The 22,678-nt window shown below is 40.2% G+C and overlaps 1 protein-coding gene across 4 annotated transcripts in view; it reads left to right on the top strand.

The window, feature by feature from the left end:
- Positions 1–22,678, top strand: part of IL33 (interleukin 33) — a 37,516-nt gene that overhangs the window by 5,089 nt on the left and 9,749 nt on the right. Inside the window, exons 2-4 of one of the 4 annotated variants that reach the window (XM_045563858.1) lie at positions 4,001–4,059; positions 10,035–10,078; positions 14,353–14,457. In XM_045563858.1, the coding sequence (XP_045419814.1) occupies positions 14,361–14,457 (97 nt within the window). In that variant the 5' untranslated portion in view covers positions 4,001–4,059; positions 10,035–10,078; positions 14,353–14,360. Of the gene's footprint in view, positions 1–4,000; positions 4,060–10,034; positions 10,079–14,349; positions 14,458–22,678 lie in introns of all 4 variants that reach the window. The other 3 variants (XM_045563856.1, XM_045563855.1, XM_045563859.1) reach the window with 3 other exon arrangements.

Raw genomic sequence — 22,678 nt, 5'->3', positions numbered from 1 at the left:
AGAAGGGAAGGGGACATGATGAGGCATATCTGACCTCTCTTCTCATGGCCAGCAACTCAGCTTTAGGGTACTTCTGGGCTCTCCTTGGCCAAGAGGGGGTCCATTCTGTCAGCTGGGGAGCTTAAATTTTATTTCAGTTCACACCTCTTTAATCTGATTAATTTTTAGCTCTTACAGCATGGTAAATTTCATCTTTAATCAGGCATATCAGAAGCTCTTATTCAGTACTAAGAGAAAAGGGGAATATGTCCATTTCCTGTCTGACCATTTTCCATTCAACTCAGTTCTTACAACACAAATGTTGACACTCCAATTTTTTTAAACTATGAAATATAGTGCTTATTTAATTCTGTCAATGAGTCTCTTTGACCACCACACTTGAGAATGTGGAATGCATAAATTTTAAGATCCACTGACAGTCTCTCTTTCCCTTAACTTAAACAAAAAAATGCCAAATTTTATTGATGTGTAACATATATTATGTTTGTAGATGCATCTGAATTGTTGCACATAGCTGTAGCTTTTATATTTTCATTACTGGTTAGAACTCCTCTAAATGAACGTACCACAGTTTATCTATTACAATGTAGATGGACATGTATCTGGAATACATTTCTTCTTATTAATGTTTTATGTGTTTGAGAAGTGTGCCATGCCAAAATCAGCCTGCTTCTCTACAAATGAGCCAATTTAAAGGTATATATTGCATTCTACTTTGAATTTGAGGCTTAAAATCCAAAGCTTTGCTCTCTGAGTATCTCATGCTTCTCTTGGAAAAACAAACAGCAAATCAGCTAATAGAATTTAGGATACTTCCCAAAGAACTATCCATGTTAGCATTTGTAATTAAATTATGGAAACCACTTTAGGCTTTGAAATCTGGGTACTATTCCCAGAGTCAACACTGACGTTAACGGGCAAGTTCTCATTCTCAATTAAGCAATCTGTTTTGGTTGCATTGTTACCACTTGCAGATGCTCACAGACTTGTTGGCATATATTTGTGGTGAATTATGTCCAGAAATAATTTTTTCATACACACATGCACAGACATGCAAGACTATCTTTTCATGAATAAACAGGATGATATATTTTTATATATCAGTGTTACCTGCCCTTGCAAATTGTCCTCCTTTGTGGATCTAGGGTATAAACTTTTAGAAAGCAAACTGAGCCAGGTCTAAAGGAGTGACCTAAAACAAAACAAATTGGCTTTTTTCTCCAGTTTTGTGACTTGATTTATGACTTAGTGACTCAGGTCATATGCACGTTGTGTCTTGGCACCTGCTTTTTCCCTGTGTGTTTCTCAACAAAGATTTGCCCCCACCCCTCACTCCCCTGCCACCTTCTACAGAATAATGCTATGCTAGAACTATTTCTATGACTCAGTTTTAATCACATTTATCTAAAACTTTCTCTCTCTACCCTCATACTGTTTTACAAGCTTTCTGAATCCATTTTTAAAAACACACACACATATCAAAAAACCAAACATGTTACAGACTCTTTGGACTTTCTTTTTCACCATAATTTTGTCCTAAAACAAAATGTAGCCAAGTCCATGGCTTACCTGGATTTCTGTACTGTGACAGATCAGCATCTACATAAGAGGTGACTCCAGGTTACTCAATTCCTCCTTTGCCCACCTCATCCTGTTTGCTGTAAGGTACCCGTTGGGTGAGCAAGGGGCTGGTGCCACTGTGGGTGTAGAAGGAGCCCTGGGAGAGAGGAAGCAATGGGCTGAATGAGGAACCTGCACAGGAGCACAGGAAAGAGAGTCAAAGGGATAGGAAAACCCTGGCTTGAATGCACTTTCTTCTTCTTATTTTCTTTCTTTCCTTTCTTTCTTTCTTTCTTTTTTTTTTATTTTTTTAAGAGACAGAGTTTCATTCTGTCACCCTGAGTAGAGTGCAGTGGCGTCATAATAGTTCACTGCCACCTCAAACTCCTGGGCTTAAGTGATTCTCCTGCCTCAGCTTCCTAAGTAACTGGGACTACAGGCTCAGGCCACTATGCTTGGCTAACTTTTCTTTTTTCTTTCTTTTCTCTCTTTCTTTCTTTTTGTAGAGATGGGTCTTCGCTCTTGCTCAGGCTGGTCTCAAACTCCTCAACAAATCCTCCCACCTCAGCCTCCCAAAGTGCTAGGATTACAGGCATGAGCCACTGTGTCTGGGCACCCTCTTCATTTTTAAGGTGAGGAAACTGAGACCTGGAGAGCTGAAGGGGCCTGAGGGGAGGCACAAAATCCTGGGTCTAAGCTTAGGGATAGGAAGCCGATCTACCTCTGCTTCCTCAAAAATCACTTCAGAATCGATCCACTACACATCTGGGGCCCCCAAAGTACGTGAGACATGAAGAGGGGCACAGAAGGGGAATAAAACAACAACTTGAACTGAATAATTTTAAATATTTGTTCACACTAAAACCATGGGGCCACAGGCCAGCCAGAAGGTCAGCTTTTAAAGATGTTTTAGATTCCAAATAAGGTCACATTCTGAAAAAGAAAGAAAAGAAAGGAAAGAAAAGCAAGCAAGCAAACACTGACGGAAGAACAAGACGACTTGAGTGCTATTAGGCTGAAGCACATAAAGCTGTTATTTCCAGGCTGGATGCGGTGGCTCACACCTATAATCCTAGCACTCTGAGAGGCCCAGGCAGGAGGATCACCTGAGCTTGGGAGTTTGAGAGCAGCCGGAGCAAGAGCAGGACCCCGTCTCTACTAAAAATTGAAAAATTAGCTGGGTGTTGTGGCACGTACCTGTAGTCCCAGCTACTCAGGAGGCTGAGGCAAGAGGATCACTTGAGCCCAGGAGTTTGAAATTGCAGTGAGCTATGATGACATCACTGCATTCTACCCAGGGCGACAGAGTGAGACTGACTCAAAAAACAAAACAAAACAAAAAAAGCACTGTTATTTCTATAGGTCAAAAATGGTGAAGTAGTGCCAATTTCATCCAGCTCAACCCAGGGTTCTAGCTCCACTGCTCTGTCAGTCTTTGGGATTTGGGCAGGTCCCCACATCTACCCAGTGGGTGGTGCCTGCCTTACTTAGTTTACAGGGTTTTTGCAAGGACTGATCCAAATAACAGAACACTTGCCAAGTGCCTGCTATGGATAATTTCTAGGGAAACAAAGATGAATAACACCTGATCTTTGTTTCTAGGAAGATAGGGAAACAGAACTGGATATGATAAGCAAGTAAGAGAGGAAGCAATAAAATCAACTTGATTATGGGTTGTCAGAGAGATCAAAACATTTGAATTGGGCTCCAAGGGTTAAATAGAAGCTTCTCAGGCAAAAGGGAAGAGGTATCAGTAGTGAGAGGAAGAGTTTGAGCAAAGGCATGGAGGTGTGGACGTGCATGGTGAATTGAGGACCAGCAAGCCAGGTAGTGGGTCTAAAATGCAGACAGTGTGGAGGGAAGGGTAAGGTTAGAAAGGTTGATGGGGCAGGTAGTGCCAGTGTATAAAAATGGTTAGATAAGACTGCATTCAAGAAAACCACAGAAAAGCTTAAAAGTGCTTTAGAAATGCTAAGTGCTGTTTGTCTTAAAGACATAAAAAAAAAAAAGCTTCCTTAAAAACTCACACCATCTCTCCCCTCCTCTCACAAGGTAGGGGGGTGTCATAGATTGATTTGCTAGATTTCTTTATAGAGTGTTTCCTCTCCCTAGGAGAGGTATTCTCTCCTGGGTCCAGGTAAGTGGCCTGTGGGAACTTTCAGAGTGGTGGGGGGTAGGGGAGAGGAAGTGAGTCAGTTTGGATGAGTAGAGTACTGCCTCACTGTTTCTGAAACTTCAACCTTCTCTTTTTCCACATCACTTATTCTGATCTTTCCCCAAGAATGAAGTGAAACCACTACGCCCAAGGAAGCAGAGGATTGGTGTGAGCATCCTTCCCTCTGCCCCCCAGTTCTGCTCCCTTGCAAAATTGCCCAGAATGAAGTCATGTTGTATTGGCAAGCTTAGTGATCATCTCCATTTCCTCTCTCTCTTCTACCAGCCAGGACCAGATTTGGGTCACTACATTCTTCCAGTAATTTTTCCAGTACCCAGCAACAGGTTTGTGTGATCCCACCATACCCTTGAAGATTCTCCTCCCATGCAAGGGCATGCAAGCTTGACAAAGCAGTGAATGGAATTTAAGGCCAAGGAATTCAATTCCATCCCATTCTACCAATGTTCCCATGGACTAAAAGAGCCAGATGAACTTAGTATCAGACTCAAGCTTTGCGACTTATTACTTATGTAGCCTTCTGCAAGACAATCTCTGAGACATTATTTCCTCACTTCTAAAAGGAAAACAATCAGAGATAATATCTGTAAAGCACCTGGCTTACACAAGAAGCCCACAACACTGTAACTGCTGCTGCCCAACTGAGTTGTATTGCCTGCTGCACAGAGAAGAGCCAAGGTACTGAGACAGTCAGGGTTGCAGTGGAGAAAGAGTTTTATTCTGCAGAGCACTAAGCAGGGAGATGGGAGAAAGTTTCTCAAATCTGTCTCCCTGAGAATTTGGGAGACAGGGTTTTTAAGGATAGTTTGGCAGGCAAGGGATTACTCAATTAGAAATCATCTTCTTGTGTTGCTTCAGTCCCTGGGGTCACAATTCTGTTGAGTTGGTTTCTTGGTATGGGCCACTCGTCTGGGTGGGTCAACCAATCCACTGGAATGTGGGAACTGGAAGATATCTTAAAAACTACTTTTAGGTTTCAAAAAGATGATGCCTTCTATGGAAAAAGTTAAGAATCTTTATGAACACCAGCTTCGTGGCTCTGGAGTGGCAATTATAGAGAAGCAAACAGGGGGACAGTGGCTAATTATTATCATTATTTTTAGCTAGGCCCTTACCACAGTTCTTGCCTTGCATCCTTTGTGTTAATTTGTAAGGGCAGTGTCATTGCTGCTGTCATCATTGTCACCACCACTGCCAGCACCATTATTAAACATCTGAACTAATGCAGACTCCTTGTTGTCTCATCCCTTCCCTCTTATTGCCCTGCACCTGTTCTTATATGGTAGCCAGACCACTAAATTAAAAACAAAAACCAAATCAACTCCCACATTACTTGAAACCTTTCTTTGGCTTCCCACTGCCTTTGAATAAAATCCCAGCTCCTACCTCTGGCCTCCATGGCCCAGCCCAGTCCAGCTCTGACCCCTTCAGTCTCCAACCCCATTCTATTATGCTCTGCCCATTGCCCGCTCTGCTTCAGCAACACTGGCCCTCTCCATCCCCTGTCCATCTCAGGGCCTTTGCCCCTGGGATTTTCTCTGCCCAGAAGGTACTTCCTATCCCTTCCCTTCTGTATGTCCTTCAGACCCTTTGGGTGCAGCTTAAATATCACCTTCTCTGACTACACTACCTTAGAACAACTCTATCATCTTCACCAGGCTAATTTTTATTTATCACTGATTACTAATAATATATTTATATGACGATTTGCTCAGCATCTGTCTCCCCAGTGGAGAGTAAACTCCAGGAGGGCAGGACAGTTTGCTTTTGTAGGGGTGAGGGGAAACTTGCCCTTTTCCCCAAAGGTTCACTGAAAGATCAACTCACAATTAAGGCAGATTAATAAGAGAACTGTTTATTTCCTAGTACCACGCACATGGGGAGAGAAACATAGTGATTACCCAATATCTCAATGAAGTTCAGATATTTTTATACACGTCTTTTAGAGGAGAGGGGGGAAAATGAAGAGTCTAGGCAATTCTGTTTAGGGGCCATAAACGGCTGCTAGGGAGGATGAATAGATAGGGGACAAAAATTGACTTGAAAATTTATCTTTGATCTTTGATCGGGTCAAAGATCCTTTGATCTTTTGATTAGGTCAGTCCGGTTTATGGTTTATGCAGATAAAGGGAAAGCCTCTTCCAAGGGCCTGTTAATCTCTAAGAGCCTTTAATTCAAAATATCTTTTACACTAAGGAGTCATATTTTGGGATGAAATTTCCAGAGCTCCTTCACTTTGTTCACTACTGTTTCTCCAGCACCTAGCCCAATATTAGACAATGGATTTGTCTTATTATCATCATTTTTAGACAGCGTCATTTGTGATATCGAAACCTTAGGGAAGTTAGTATTTCCTTACAATGATTACCAGTTGTGTTTCATTAAAAATCATGTAACTACTTTATAGGACATCAAAGTCCTTTCTGTATCCTCTAAATTTTCCATGAATATGGATTTTTAATAAAAATTTCTCATAAACTCTGAATTTTAACAAGACTCATCATAGGAAAGCATCTGATTAAATTAATTTATTTTTAAAAATAAAATTCCCAATAAGGAAAGAAAGGCCAACAGCCAACTTAACATGCTTAAAGATATCCATATTTCGAAAGAGGGATATCGCTTGACATATAAGAGGAGGTTAGTGATTCAATAAATGATTTTCCAGCTGATTAGATGTACATAATATGACAAAGTGCAATGAAAATTTCCACGTAGTGTCCTGTGTTAATGCTAATGGAACCCATAGTCCCCAGCATGTAAGAGGCACACAGTATTTGTTGAATATAAGTTTCTGGAAGACTTCTCCAGCCAAAGAGGGAACCATACACAGTTGCAAGTTTGAAAAGGACTAAACCTCATATATTTTTTGTTGTTGTTGCCTCAGAGTTGAATAACCAACTAGTAAATTTCTATTTAAGATATTATCTCTTAGCAGATTAAAAGTTTCCTTCGGGTTTTTTCCTTAATTTAAACGTATGTCATTTCCTCTGGAATGTTCCCCACCCACACACATGCATACTCCTTACCCTGTTCCTCCTTCTCCTTCAAAAACTCCTTCTAGGCTGGGTGCAGTGGCTCGTGCCTGTAATCCTAGCATTCTGGGAGGCTGAGTCAGGAGAATTGCTTGAGGTCAGGAGTTCAAGACCAGCCTGAGCAAGAGTGAAACCCCATTTCTACTAAAAACAGAAAAATTAGCCAGATGTAGATGTGGTGGCTCATGCCTGTAGTCCCAGCTACTCGGGAGGCTGAGGCAGGATCACTTGAGCCCAGGAGTTGGAGGTTGCTGTGAGCTAGGCTGATGCCACAGCACTCCAGCCCAGTCAACTCTGTCTCAAAAAAAAAAAAAAAAAAAAAGGAAAGAAAGCGTGACTTTCGGCTGGGCGTGGTGTCTCATGCCTGTAATCCTAACATTTTGGGAGGCTGAGGCAGGAGGATCACTTGAGCCCAGGAGTTTGAGGTGCAGTAAGCTATGACCCTACTGCACTCTAGCCTGGGTAACAGAGCAAGACCATGTCTCCAAAAAAAAAAAATTAAATTAAATTAAAATTAAATAAACAAATAAATGACTTTCCCTTGGTGACACCACTATTCTCAAAACCTACTCCCTTTCCTTGTGTTTACATTTCCCAGGGCCAGGAAAGAAAGCAGCACATTTCTCATTTTCCACAGTCCTTTCTGACTCCAACCTTAGGCCCAATTACTTATGCTAATCACTTTCCTCTCTGGTCACAAGGGACCCTGAGCTCTTTTTCTCCTCACTGTAGCCCTTGCTGTTGTTACCATGGTGACTTCAGTGCCTGCATTGACGCCTCTTTAACACTCTTCGACAGCTCACCCACAAAACCTCATCCTGACCACCATTAATAACAGAAGATCTCTGTCTCTAAGATAGAGAATATTGGAATTCTCCTATTTATGAACAAACTGTCATGTTTCTACTTCTTCCACTCCCGCTTTTTAAATTCTTCTTTAAATCATTTTTTAAAATTGTGGTAAAATATACGCAACATAAAATTTACTATTTTTACCATTTTAACCATTGTTAAGTATACATTTCAGTGGCATTCAGTACATTCCCACTGTTGTACAACCATTACCACCCTCCATCTCCAGAACTTTTTTTCATCTTCCAAAACTGAAATTCTATACCTACTGAATAATAATTCTCCATTCCTTAGTTAATTCTGTTTTATATTCTCCATGGAGCTGTTTCAGACTTTTCCCACTTGTTCTCAAAAATTCAAACCATGCTTATTCCTCTTAATCTCTGTAACTTTTTCATAACCTACATTACTAGGAAGATTGCGGCCATTCTACAAGACCCTCAAGTTCATGTGCCTAGACCTTAAAACTTAACATCTTTTCTCTGATTCTCTCACTGTCCCTCCTCTCCTACAGGAGGAAGTATACCTCCTGCTTTTCAAAGTTGACCCTTCCTCTGGTGTTCTTCCCTCTCTTCTATGATTCCTCTGGGACTATTGTGAGGGTGTTCCTCTTTTCATTGGCAACTTTCTTTCTGCGTTGAAACACACCTAAGAGTCCCACATCCCAATAAAAACATCAATAATAATAATAATAATACAACAATAATAAATATATATTGAGTTTCCACTATGTGTCAGTTACTGTGTTGAGTGCTTAAAATATACCTAACCACTGAATTCTCACAACTCAATGAGTTCAAACTATTATGAGTAAAATTATTATGAAATTATTATTATGAATACTATAACAATTATTATGAAGATTATTATTATTATGAAGAAATTGAGACTTTGTAGACATCCGAGTAACTTGCCCAAGATCTTCTAGCTAGTAACCAACAACTTCCCTTCTCCATGCTACTCTGTCAAGGTACCATTCTCTCCTTGTTTCCTTTCATCACTTTATTGTGATTCTGGAAAAGGTCTCACTTCCTTCTTCTCCAGTCTGTGCAGTCCACTGCAGTTGTTTGGAGATTCCGACTATACTTAAATGACTCTCTCCAAGGTTTCTAATCTCCACCTGGGTCTCCACAGTGCTTTGTTAATGGCATTTTTTGGCCATACATAAGTTTCCAAATATTATGTGATAAAATTTAATCAATTTTTTAAGAACTTCTGGTTTTGTGTCCTGCTTTACAGAATAATTTATAGAAATTGAAAACATACATCTTTTTAAAGAAAAGATGCTGAAGCTCACTAAATAAAGGAATAAAATTCAAAACTAAGAGATATTTTCTACTCTTTAGAAAGGCAAACATTTTAAAGGTGATGACACCTGTCGCTACAGGGATGGAGAGGAGGGCACTCAACTGTGTTGCTGACAAATTATAAATCAATACAAACTTTTGGAAGTTAATTGGGTAATAACTGTCAAACTACAAGTTACATGTACTCTCTGATCCAGCATTCCACTACTGAATTTATGCTACCAATGAACTTACAAAGGTTTTGTAAGAATCACAATATGCGAGCACACACACACACACACACACACACATACACACACAGCTGTGAGGAAAAAAAGAAAAGAAAACCCTGGAAACAGCCAAAGTGTGTATCAATAAAAGACTGGTTATATTTATATATATATGATATTATATAAGATTTTATATTTATATGTATTTATTTTATATGTTATATATTATATAATAAATGATTGGTTAAGATTAGTTATATTTATATGATTGAATGCTATTTATAATGATACTTGTAAAAGAATGTTTCTAACATGTGAAAATGTTTATGATATAATGTTAATTGGAAACTGGAAAAAGCACCTTACAAAATATTTGTAGTATGATTTTATTTTTTAAATAAAATAGATGTAATAATATTTTTACCTAGGGAAAAGCATGTCAGGATGTACAGCATACATGCTTTCCTGTCATTTACACATTTTCTAAGTGCACATACATCATTTTTGTAACTAGAAAAAAGTTATTAATACTTAAAAAATTTTTCAACTTTCTGTAGAAAACAGAAAGGGACTTAAGTAATCTCTGTCTTTGTGCATTTTATGTTACTCAATAAATACTACCTAGAGTCCACATCATAGAGGTTTTCCTAAAAATTAATGATTAATTAAGCATAACTCTTTGAAAGTACTTCAACTAAAATAATCTGAAAGCTCTGTTTACGATTTGGCTGTAGGAAAAAGATATGCTCCCACACAGTCTAACGCATTCAACTAGCTCTATTTACATTGCCTCATATATCAAATGCTGCCACCCAATGTTGCTTAATCCTTGTGCATGTGTATATATAAGTAGAATTGGAATGTAACTGTGTTAACTACTATCAATTGCCAACTACAGGAAACCACATCATCTGAGACCAGCTCTTCCCACTTACAACTTAGGTGAGTATCATTACCAGTGTGCAACAATATCTGCTATATGTCACCGGAGAAAGCAGCAAAAAAGAACCAATGATGTTTATCTGTTGCCATACATTCTGAAATATTTCTGATATAAAAATAGAGTAAAGAGTAAATTTTAGTTTGCAAAAATGGTGAAGAGTAATAACACTTATCACGGTTAAAGATTTGTAGATTGAAGAAAATGCTTTGTTTTTCAGAATAGGATTTGAAAATATTTCCTTATGCTTTTGACTTACGTGATTCTAAAAAGGATACTGACTTTCTCTGTGTCAACAATTCCATTGTAAATGTGGTATTCTCAGCTTATCTCCCGACTACACGAGCTAAAGTTGGTTTAGAGCAGAGTTCTTCCAAGTGTGTTTTTTCAAACTAGTCCAGGGGGTGAGAATAGGGGAGAAAAAGATTATGAGATCAAATAATTACTGAAAACAATTAGTTAAACAAAGTTACCAATAATCTTCCAATGAAGGACTATCAACACCTTTACTATGCTAATGTGAGCTCTGACACTCCCAGAGATACACTGTAGATTGGGACATTTCCTAGATTTATTTGAAAATGTAACTTTTTTTTAATGACTAGGAATTTTTCTTTCTGGACCTAAGTATCCTTGGATAAAAGAGAAAACAAACAACAAACAATAATCACAGCAATGCAGTTGTCATGTTAGTAAACTATAACTTCAATACCTACTATTTAAACTATTTTATGTACAATTTAAAATTTAACTACAATTGGGTTACCTAACTGTACTATTCAACATGTATTATACAAATTAGCTACCATATTCAGAAATTTATTATTACAAAGAAACTGGACAACTGCTTAGCGTAGAAGAAAGGCAGAATGTTTGAAGTTAAATTCCCATTTCTGATTATTTTCTTCCTTCATTTTGAGGAGGGAGGGGAGACAGGATGGAGAGAGACAAGATGAAGGGAGGCAGGATGGGGAAGTACTGGCATCAAGATGGAAACTGTTAACTAAAAGAAAAATTAATTAACCAGGTTTATATTTTGGAAAAGAAGAGCTTTATTTCTCACAAAGGGTAGCAACCTAGGCAGCCATTCCAGCAGGTAGGGAGCACAGCCCCAGCCAGAAGCCAGGCTCATGTGCTTCAAAGAAAAGACAAAAGCTGGGGGGAAAGGGGGAGGAGTAAAATTATACCTATTGGGTACAATGCACACTATTTGGGTAATGGGCACACTAAATGCCCTGACTTAAATATTATAAAAGGTATCTATGTAACAAAAACATTTGTAGCCCCTTAATATTTTGAAATTTAAAAAAGGGCAATAGGATTTCAGGTGGTCAAAGGTACATATTTAACAAGCTGTAGGAGGAGTTATGAATATACATGAAGGGAAATCATAACCCTGTAATTGTGCTTTATCTCTCCCATCCTGTCATGGCTGGGAACTCAGTTTTAAAGTGTTTCTGGGGTCCTCCTGGCTGACAGTGGCCCATTCAGTTAGTGGAGAGCTTAGGATTTTATTTTTGGTTCACAGTCAAGAGACTAGAATGATTCTGTTCCTGGTTCTAATTTTGTGATCCTGGGCAACGCACTTAATCTTCCAGAGTTTCAGTCTACTCATCTATAGAGGTAGGGGCTCAGTAAAATGATGTGTAAGATTCTCTGCTTCTAAGTATTCTTGATCAATAAAGGTGGAATAATCAGAGGAAGAGAGTCCTCAGACTGATTGAGGATAATATTCATTCCCATGGCAAGACTGAGGGGCAGAATGGGTAGTCTTCAACTGGCCTACCACTGAGCATTTTGCTCATGGGACTGGCTCTAAATAGGTAGCATGCATATAAGATTCTACTTCTACCTAGTAGAAGATTCTACTTCTACCTACAAGATATTTTGTAATTTCAGCCTCTGGAGTTTTGTCCAGGAACCAAAACAAAGGTGGATAAAGTTTATCTTCTAATGAGTCCTCTAACCTAGGAACTCAAAGCTCCTTTCTTATCTACTAGAAGAGCTGATTCATATGAATATATAAGAAATTTAAATTGTAACCACTCCTGAGATAATTTGGGTTTTTGTTAATGTAGCAATACAAGAAGCTCATTCTTTAAAAAAATGAAGCAATAATAATTGGTAGAATTTCAGGCAATGTCAGAGAGAATTTAAGACTGGAGAAGTCCTGCTTCCTCCACAAACCACACCCACAGTGATGTGATGATGAAGCTAGGTTGCAGTACCACACTGAAAGAATATGGAACTTTCAGCAAGAGAATTCCATATTTCTTCAGTATAATACTGTTGCCCAGCTTGATCATCAAGCTATAGCACCCACTGATGATCCTTGCCTGAATCAAGTATTAAATTGGAGGCTGCAAGATGGTGATCTGTCTGATTCTATCATTCCGTCTATAATGAATAGATTCCTCCCTATTCATTCATTCTTGAAAAATACTATGGACTTGTGGGTTTCTTTTTTCACTAAATGCATTATTGTCAATTACCACTGTTATTCTTTTAGATCTTTAAATTGTTCCAAATCTTGCCAGTGGGTGACCTTTCATGGTGGCTTGTGTACGCCTTTGACACAACCTCACTAGTTTTTGTATGACTTCACTGCTTTCTGGCACAACAGGATGCTCCATGTTCCCTACTATATTACCATCTCCAGATCTGGAGTCGTGGTTCCTTTCAGTAGAGAAAGCATTTAGAAACTAAAATATGGAACACTGACATTGCTGACTGAATTCTATACTCCAGGGGTTTTCTCTTGGCTTCTGTTATTTTATATTTATATCTCCTTTCCCCTACAGTGAAAACTGTGTAACATCAATATAACCATCTACTTGCTCTATACTACAGTATAACAGAACAATCTCAGATTTCCAACATAAATGTTACCACTAACAATAAGCCCACCAAGTAAAGTCTAAGATTTCTTTACAGTTCTTTTTGTCCTATGACTATATACAGTCATGCACTGCTTAACGACAAGGATATGTTCTGAGAAATGCATTATTAGGTGATTTCATCATTGGGCGAACATCATAGAGTACACTTCCACAAACCTAAATGGTATAGCCTACTACATACCTAGGCTATATGGTATAGCCTGTTGCTCCTAGGCTACAAACCTCTATAGCATGTTAATGTACTGAATACTGTAGGCAACTGTAACAACATGGTAAGTATTTGTGTATCTAAACATAGAAAAGGTATAGTAAAAATACCATATAAGAGAAAAAAAATGGTGCACTGCCATGAATGGAGCTTGCAGGACTGGAAGTTGCTCTGGGGGAGTCAGTGAGTGAGTGGTGAGTGAACGTGAAGGCCTAGGACAGTACTGTGCACTACTGTAGACCTTATAAATGCTGTACACTTAGACTACACTAAGTATCTTTAAAATTTTTTCTTTTTTCAATAACACATTAACCTTACTTTGCTGTAACATTTTTACTTTATTAATTCTTTAATTTTTTAATATTTTGACTTTTTCGTAATAACACTTAGCTTAAAACACATGTTGTACAGCAGTACAAAAATACTTATATCCTATTCTATGAGCTTTTTTCTATTTCTCAAATTTTTTAGTTTTTACTTTTTAAACTTTTTTGTTAAAAACTAAGACACAAACACACACACATTAGCTTAGGTCTACCTTGTCTCACTGGAAGTTCTTTAGGAACAATAGCACACAGGGAGCTGTCATATCCTGTGAGATAACAATACCTTCTGGAATACCTCTTGCTGGACCTGCCTGACATTGCTTTACATACAGTTAACATTTTTTTAGAAGTAGAAGGTATACACTCTAAAATAATGATAAAAAGTATAGTATAACAAATACTAAGCCAGTAATATGGTCATTTATTATTATTACAAAGTATTATGTAATGTACATAATTATATATATTATACTTTTATACAACTGGCAGCACAGAAGGTTTGTTTACACCAGTATCACCACACACGTGTGGTGATGAATTGTGCTACAATGTTACAATGGCTATAAACAGTCACTAAGCAACAGGAATTTTTCAGCTCAATTACAATCTTACGGGACCACCATCGTATATGTGGGCTGTGGTTAACTGAAATGTCATTATGCAGTGCATGACTATAATCTAGTATGAATATATACTTAGAATATTATGTTCAAATTTTACTAAAATAATTATTTTCTCTATGTGGTTATGTTATCAATTTTATATTGAGTTAGCCACAGTTGTTTCTGCTTGTTTTCAAGTTAAAATAATTGAACTAATACTATATTTTAATCCAACAGAAGCCTGAAAAATGAAGCCTAAAATGAAGTATTCAACCAAGAAAATTTCCGTAGCAAAGCTGAACAGCACAGCAAACAAAGCTTTGGTAAAATCTTACAAGCTGATAAGTAAGCATTTCTGATATTTTCTATACTATTTTTTATCTGTTTACCTGTTATCAAATCTTTATTATTTCAATGTTCATATAGGCAATCTTATCAAAAGCTACTAAGAATACAAGAACTGAAATCAAAAGAGATGTCTCATAAAGGTATAATACAGCCACAGCCTTTGGTTTTGAACAGACTATATTTAGCCAACTTTTGTTTATACATCATAGGACAAGACTAACTCAGATAATTTAACTCTGTGGGCCGGGTGTGGTGGCTCATGCCTATAATCCTAGCACTCTGGGAGGCTGAGGTGGGAGGATGCTCAAGGTCAGGAGTTTGAGACCAGCCTGAGCAAGAGCGAGACCCCATCTCTACTAAAAATAGAAAGAAATTATGTGGACAACTAAAAATATATATAGAAAAAATTAGCCGGGCATGGTGGCACATGCCTGTAGTCCCAGCTACTCGGGAGGCTGAGGCAGGAGGATTGCTTGAGCCCAGGAGTTTGAGGTTGCTGTGAGCTAGGCTGATGCCATGGCACTCTAGCCTGGACAACAGAGCCAGACTCTGTCTCAAAACAAAACAAAACAAAACAGAACAAAACTCTGTGAACAGTGATAAACTTAATTATAGCCTTTTACATCAACCATTTCTCTCCCCGAACATCTCCTACTACCAAATCCCCCAAACCTTTTCCCTAAATAACTAACAAAATTTTAAACTGACCCACTTTCATTCAACAAGTATTTATTAAGACCTTTGGTGTACCAAGCATGCGGTTGTGACTTGTGACTATTGATAAAGGAGAGAATAATAAGTGAAGATATTTGAACCATCTAGGGCTCAAATAAAGCAAAACCAACAAATGATGCTCAAGTCTATCTAGTTGCAAATTAAAAGAGTTTGAAATAAGATGAAAGGTAAATAAGGTCAGGTAACAGCTATAGTTCTGATATTAAAGGGCTGTCTTCCTCTTTGATCCTTAAAATTATCTATCCTGGGAAGTAATCTTGAAAATTTATACTCCAAATTCACATGGGAGCAGTAGTACAAAAGAATTAACAGAGCCATGGGGCACTGGAGAGAAGATGCAGGAGAAGGAGTGATGTGAGTCTGGCATATCCTTCCCTTGTCTTTCATGCTCCTTTCCATTTCTCGAAACATCTTTAAAGCTAGAAGAGAAAGCACTGTTAAAGAATATCGTTGCTATCCCATTCTGTCCTCCCTGAGGCTCTGGCTCACCACACTGCTCTTTGGTAACCAGAGAAAACACTAATTTGACTGTGATTTCTAAATGGCCAGGAAATCATAGTTAAATTAGTCCTTTTATTGGCAGCTGAGTCAAAATGTTCTCTGCAGAAACAGTGACTCAGTGGAAGTGACCCTACATTCCCAAATTCCCTCTTAATAAATGCATTTTCTTTATACTCCAGGAAATGTAGGCTCTCTACAGATGCTGGAATGAGGGAGTAGCCCAGAGTTTATGCCAGAGTTGGAGTTTCTGGTGTTAATGCACAAATTAATATGTAAGCCCTTCTTTAAGGGTGCAGTGGCCCAGACTACTTATCTACATCATTTAGAGGATAGTGATAATCTCCAAATAATTTATATGGCTTTAGAATCTATCACATTATTTTTATTATCCCTTAGAAGATCTTCCTTTCCAATAATATTGGCTCAGTTTAATACTAGTAGTCCCTGAAAGGGGCGGTCTTGCAAAAATAACAGGAAAATACCTAATCCCACAATTTCCCCAGTAACAGTTGCAGATCAGTTCTATGAGTTCTCTCCCTAACAGGCACTCTTCAGGAGTTCTGTTTTGCACAACTTCTGAAAAGAGCTGAGTGAACAGAAAAGAGATGTAAAGCTCTCTCTTTCAAAATTGTTTTCTAAGAATCTGCTTTTTACAGCCCAAAGAGATCCTGAGTGAACAGCAGAGTGCAAGCTCCAAGCTTCAACCATATATCGAGGGAAGAGTCACATCCCCTGTGATAATCCCTTCTCCAAGGAAAGGCAGAAGGGCCAACTCTTAGACTTTGACATCCTTGCAGTTTTTGTTATCCACCTGCTGCCACTAAGAAAGAAAGGAGTGGATGCAGCAGTTTCTCGACTATACCTTGCCATTTTTACAACCCCTTTTAAAAAGCCCCGATAGCTGGTTTTTGAGACCAGCGCATTCTTCTTCTGTCTACCTCCATGCTGGTCCTTTTCCCCACCCCTACCAGGGGAAAGTAAACAAACCTTTTCTTTCTAGCCTAATCTTTGTCTAGAGAAATCTTTCTCAAAACCCGAGTGCACCAGCATCTCCACCCTAACATCTGCTGGCCCGCACTGGGACTCTTCTCTGCCTCCACGTGGGGAGAAGTCACTTTTCTCCTCTGTAAGGGGACTGTCTCACCCTCTCATTCTTCTACCTCTGGACGCGGAGCTGCTTCAGTCTTGAAACTGCTTCCTTCTCTGAAATCCCTAGAACATCCCTCTCTGTGCCTTTAAACCGTTGAGAATTCGGGAGTCTCCTGGTCTCTGGGAACTTTGGGAATGTTCATATACATAAAGTGGAGAGTGGTAGCTTTTCGGTTCGGTTTGGTTTGTCTTAGTCAAGGAAAAAACCTGGCGCTGGGTCTACCACTTGGGAGATGCCAAGGAGGGACACTTCCTAACCATTCTTTCCCAAGGGGGGCACTGCCCCCATCACTCATCACCCAGATCCAGGGACGCCTGGCAACAGGGAAAACTTCAAGGTCACACACAATCTGAGTCAGAGTCTGGGAGTACCCATTCTCTAGCCTAGATCACTAGGTTTTGGTCTGACTCAGATTTTGGGGGACGCTCTCTCAGACTTCTGGCAACATGCGACAATCCCTAAAACATCGTTTTCTTTCTCCTAGTTGTCATGGGCAGCATCCAATAGGCTCCACCTAGGGACTTTCCACTGGGCTGTCTTAAGTTTAAGAATTTGAAAACTTTGGAACTCACTGACCTCCAACATAAAGGCTTAGTCTTCTGTTGTAATACAGCCTGGCCACAATATAAGTTAGGTGACCAGGAGGTCTGGCCCAAGAATGGATCTCTAAATCGTAACACCATCCTGTAACTTGATCCTATTGTTGCCAGCATGGCAAATGGTCTGAAGTTCCCTACATGCAGGCCATCTTTGAACTTGCTAAATATCCCATTCTCCATCCTACCTGTCACATGATACTTCTACTTCCCTACCCTCTTCTTCTGACTTAGATGACATTCCTCTCTCAGCTGCCCCTACTGTCCCTCCTTAGCAGCATTCTTCTTCGGGGCTGCTGCCTCCCCCTTTAACTCCACCCACCGCCTTCACTGACCTCTACTTCTCCCCTTCCTTCTTCTTCTCCACCTCCACCCCTCTCGCCTGGCCACACCTGCTCTGACTGCCATTCCAAAACCCTGCCCCACCTGTGCTCCAGCTCCCTCTCCGGGAAGTTGCTGGCACCGAAGGCATTCTCAGAGTCCATGTCCTTTTTCTATGTTTGATCTGTTTCAAATAGAGGTCAAACTGGACAGCTTCTTGGCTGATCCCTCAAAGTTCTCTAAGGAATTTGAATACCTCACTCTTTCCTATGACCTGTCATGGAGAGATGTCCATGTAATTTGCTCCACTTATACTACTACTGAGGAAAGAGCTCATATTTGGTCTAAGGCTAGGGAGTACTATGCAGATCATCTTAATTGAAGGCAGCATGAAGTTTACGTGGTCAGCTCCATGGTGGTCCCAGAACAAGACCCAAATTGGGATTACCAACAGGAGTCTCCTCGTGGGGAGTGGTGAGACCATATGCTTTCCTGTCTCATAGAGAGGATGAAGAGGGCCACTGCTAAACCTGTAAATTATGATACAGTTAAAGAAATTACCTAGTATCAGGATGAAAACCCAGCTCTTTTCCTTTTACAACTACCCAAGACATATTGCCTCTTTACTAATTTAGATCTTAATACCAGAGAGGGAAAAACTATCTTAGCCATGCCCTTCATCTCTCAATCAACCTCCAACATTCAGGGTAAACTCCAAAAGCTTGAGAAGAGGCCTCATACCCCACAAGCGGAACTTTTAGACCTGGCCTTCAAAGTCTAGGAGATGAGGAAAGGAGAGAGGAAAAAAGGCAAAGGGACCAGCAACAGGCCCTAGAGCAGAAGGAAGCTTTCAAATGGTGGCTACCACTTTTGGAGACAGAGAGGACACCCTGGAGGCTCAGGCAAGAAGACACTAGGACGACAGCCTGCTGCGGCGACTGCACCCTGCTTGACCTGCAACCAGCTAGGGCATTGGAGAAAGGAGTGCCCCAGGAAGCAGGGTCCACCAGGACCGTGCCCCAACTGTAAACAGGAAAGGCACTGGAAGAGTGAGTGTCCCCTTCTCAAGATGGGAGATTACACTTGCTCTGCAGATCCAGTGAACCCCCCTGTTCAGGCCCCCTCCATGCCCACAGACCTTCTGGGACTGCTTCAGTCCTACTCATGAGCCCCAGCTCTGGATTTGGCTCCACTTCACTATATCAAAATGGCCAAGCCTAGGGTAATTCTCTCTGTAGCAGGTAAGCAAATTAAATTTTTACTGGACACAGGGGCCACTTACTCTGCTCTCCCTGAATTTCCAGGACCCCTATTTTCCTCTGCTATCTCCACCATCTAAGTGGAAGGTAAAATACAACCCCCGCTGCGTACTTCACCACTCTGTTACTCACTACAAGATCAAGTTTTTACACACTCCTTTCTGGTGCTCCCCAATTGTCCCACCCCACTGTTGGGAAGAGATATGATGGTATTAGGCACCCAACTCCTTTTGACTTCTCCGGTTCCTTTCCTTGGCTTTTTAGGAAAAGCATTATCAGACCCTCCTCAGAGCCTCCCTATCTCTGTTCCTGTTGAGGTATCTTAAAAGGTGCCCCCTGAGGTGTGTGACACCAGCACCTCAGGAAAGGCACAAATAGACACCCCAATTCTATCTCCCTCAGAGACTCTACTCACTTACCCTGCAGGACTCAATACCCTCTTAAGCTAGATGACCTTAGAGGACTCAAGCCCCTAAGTTTCTACAGTCTGGCCTCCTTCACCTTACCTACTCTCCCTATAATATCCCTATCCTTCCAGTGAAGAAGCCTGACGGTTCCTACCACCTGGTCCAGGATCTATGCATTATTAATGAAGCCGTTATCCCCTTACATCCAGTAGTCCCCAATCCTTAAACTCTGCTTAGTACTAGGCCACCTGATACACAGGTTTTCACCGTCCTTGACCTCAAAGATGCCTTCTTCACTATACCTCTCTCTCCTGACTCCCAAGACCTATTTGCTTTCACCTGAACCGACCCTGACACGTATCATTCACAACAGCCCACATGGACATCTCTGCCCAGGGGTTCCAAGATAGCCCCCACCTCTTTGGATAGGCTTTCGCCCAGGACCTGTATACACTTTCTCTACCTGGCAGCTCACTTTTCCAGTATGTTGATGATCTCCTCCTTTGCAATCCTGACCATTCTGCTTCACCTCATAATACTATCACTCTCCTCACACATTTAGCACATAAAGGATATGGGATTTCAACAGGAAAGGCTCAGATTAATCAACTCATAGTCACTTACTTGGGGTTCCAGTTTTCTCCAGGAAGGCAAGCTATTACCACCCAGCGCAAACAACTTATTTCCTCTGTGGATTCCCTGGCAGCCAAAAGGGATCTTAGAGCTTTTGAGGGGTTAACAGGCTATTTTTGTATATGGATTCCCCAATATGGGCTCATTGCTAAGCCCCTATATGAGGCCCTTCAAGGCCCAGAACAGGAATCTTTAGATTGGAAGTCCCCTCTCCTGAAAGCCTTTAAGAGCCTGAATGCTGCACTTGGAGAAGCCCCCACTCTAGCCCCTCCTAACCTTAGCAAGCCTTTCTATCTGTATATGCATGAATAGGGGACAGTTGCTCTTGGAGTATTAGGACAAAATTCATGACCTGATTTCAAGGCTGTCACTTATTTCTCTTAAGAATTTGGATAATACTGCTAAGGGATGGACATCCTAAGAGCCCTGGAAGCCACAGCCCTCCTTGTCCAAGAAGCTAACAAACAGACTTATGGACAGCCAACTCAGTTTTATACCCCTCATTAGGTTCTCAATGTCTTAAACAACAGAGCTCATCACTTCCTAACCTCTAGCTGTATTACTCAGTACCAAACCTTACTTATAAATAATTCTTCTATTATTCTTCTCCTATGTTTAGCCTTAAACCCCGCTACCCTGCTTCCCATTTCTCCTGAGTCCCCATAACACTCCTGCCTAGAAATCTTGGAGAAATCCACTGCAGTTAGACCAGACCTCTCTAATTCCCCACTACCTTGCCCAAATCATAGTTGGTACATTGATGGGAGTAGCTATGTTTGAGATGGCTACCGCAAGGCAGGATACACTATTGTCACCACTACTCATATAGTAGAGAGTGCTTCTCTAACATCTGGCACCTCCGCTCAAAAGGCAGAGCTAATCACCATGATTAGGGCCTTACAATTAGGTAAAGATCAAAGACTAAACATCTACACTGACTCTAAGTATGCCTATCATATTATACACTCTCAGACAGCTATATGGAAAGAACAAGGACTTCTCACTGCACAAGGCACTTCTGTCAAACCATCTCATCATACAACTCATACAGGCAGCTCAGTTACCTAAACAAATAGCTGTTATCCACTACAAGGCTGCCCCTTTCAGTATCCCGTTATCCTGGAGGATACATTCCAAGACCGCCAGGGGATGCCCAAAACCGTAGATAGTACTAAACACTATATATACTATGTTTTTTCATACACATACATACCTATGATCAAGTTTAATTTATAAATTAGATACAGTAAGAGATTAACAATAAATAATAAAACAATTATAATATACTTTAATAAAAGTTATATGACTGCCTTTCATTATCTTGCTCAAAACTCATGTTGAAATTTAATTGCAACGTGACAAGAGGTAGGACCTTTAAGATGCGATTAGATCACAAGGGCTCTGCCCTCATGAATGAATTAATGCCATTATCACAGGAGTGGGTTCCTGATAAAAGGATGAAGTTTGACCCTCATCCTTTCTCTGTCTTGCACATTCTCTTGACATATGATGCCTTCAGCCATATTAAGACACAGCAAGAAGGTCCTCACCAGATGCAGCCCCTCAATCTTGGACTTCCCAGCCTCCAGAGTTGTGAACCAAATAAATCTCTTTTCTTTAGAAATTACCCAGCCTGTGGTATTCTGTTATGGTAGAAGAAAATGGACTATATTTTAGGTTAGGGTAGTTGTAGGTCATCCAGGTAGAGATGTCCCGAATTCAGGAGGATATGCATAGAAATAGATAGAGATGCTTCAAGGTATCTGAGTCAAAATGCCCTGTGGAGAAAGAGCAACAGTTAGGAAGCTCAGGAAAAAAACTGAAGATAGAGTTACAGTTTGTGGCAGTTTGTGGAATCATCAGCCTCTAAAAAGGTGATTGAAGTCATTGGAACAAGCAAGGCTGCTCAGAAAGAAACTTTAGAGCAAGGGGAGAAGGCAAAAGACAAAACCTTGGGGAATACCAACATTTTAGGAGCAGGCAAAGGAAGAAATAACAGAGACTGAGGTAAACTGATCAAAGAGAAACAAGGAGAACCGAAGAGGACTGATGATATGGCAATAAGGGAAGAGGGGTTCAAAGAAGGAAGAGGTTCCAAGAGTAAAATGACACAGATCAAGGGTAGTAAGCCGTGAGAAGAGACCTTGGCAAAATAGGTGTTTGTGGAAGAAATGAAAAGTGAAGTTATTTACTTCTGTAGTTCCTGTCAGCCATAGTCTGGTTCTCTGAGTGGCAGTGTTAATGAAAGCTCAGCACTTGGTTTGAGGCCATATCAGAAGAAAGAGAACAAGTGGTTTGAATAGAAGGAAAGAGAAGTTTTATTACTTGGCCTGCAAAACAGGAAAAACCTTTAAGAAGATTGTTAATCATGAGGGGTCCACCCTCATGAATGGATTCTTGATGTTATCATGGAAGGGGTTAGTTATCACAAGACTGGGTTTGTTTTAAAAGCAAGTTCGCCCAATTTCTTCAACCTGTCTTGTGGGCTTATTTCTGCCTTCTACCCTTCTGCTAAAGGATGACTTTCACTAGATGCCAGCACCATGCTCTTGGATTTGCCAGCCTCCTGAACTGTGAGAAATATGTTTCTTTTCTTTATAAATTACCCAGTCAGTG

This window comes from Lemur catta, chromosome 10 (assembly GCF_020740605.2).
Source record: "Lemur catta isolate mLemCat1 chromosome 10, mLemCat1.pri, whole genome shotgun sequence".
Taxonomy (NCBI): Eukaryota; Metazoa; Chordata; class Mammalia; order Primates; family Lemuridae; genus Lemur; species Lemur catta.
The sequence above is the reverse complement of the archived record's forward strand: the minus strand, read 5'-3'. Positions and strand labels throughout refer to the sequence as shown.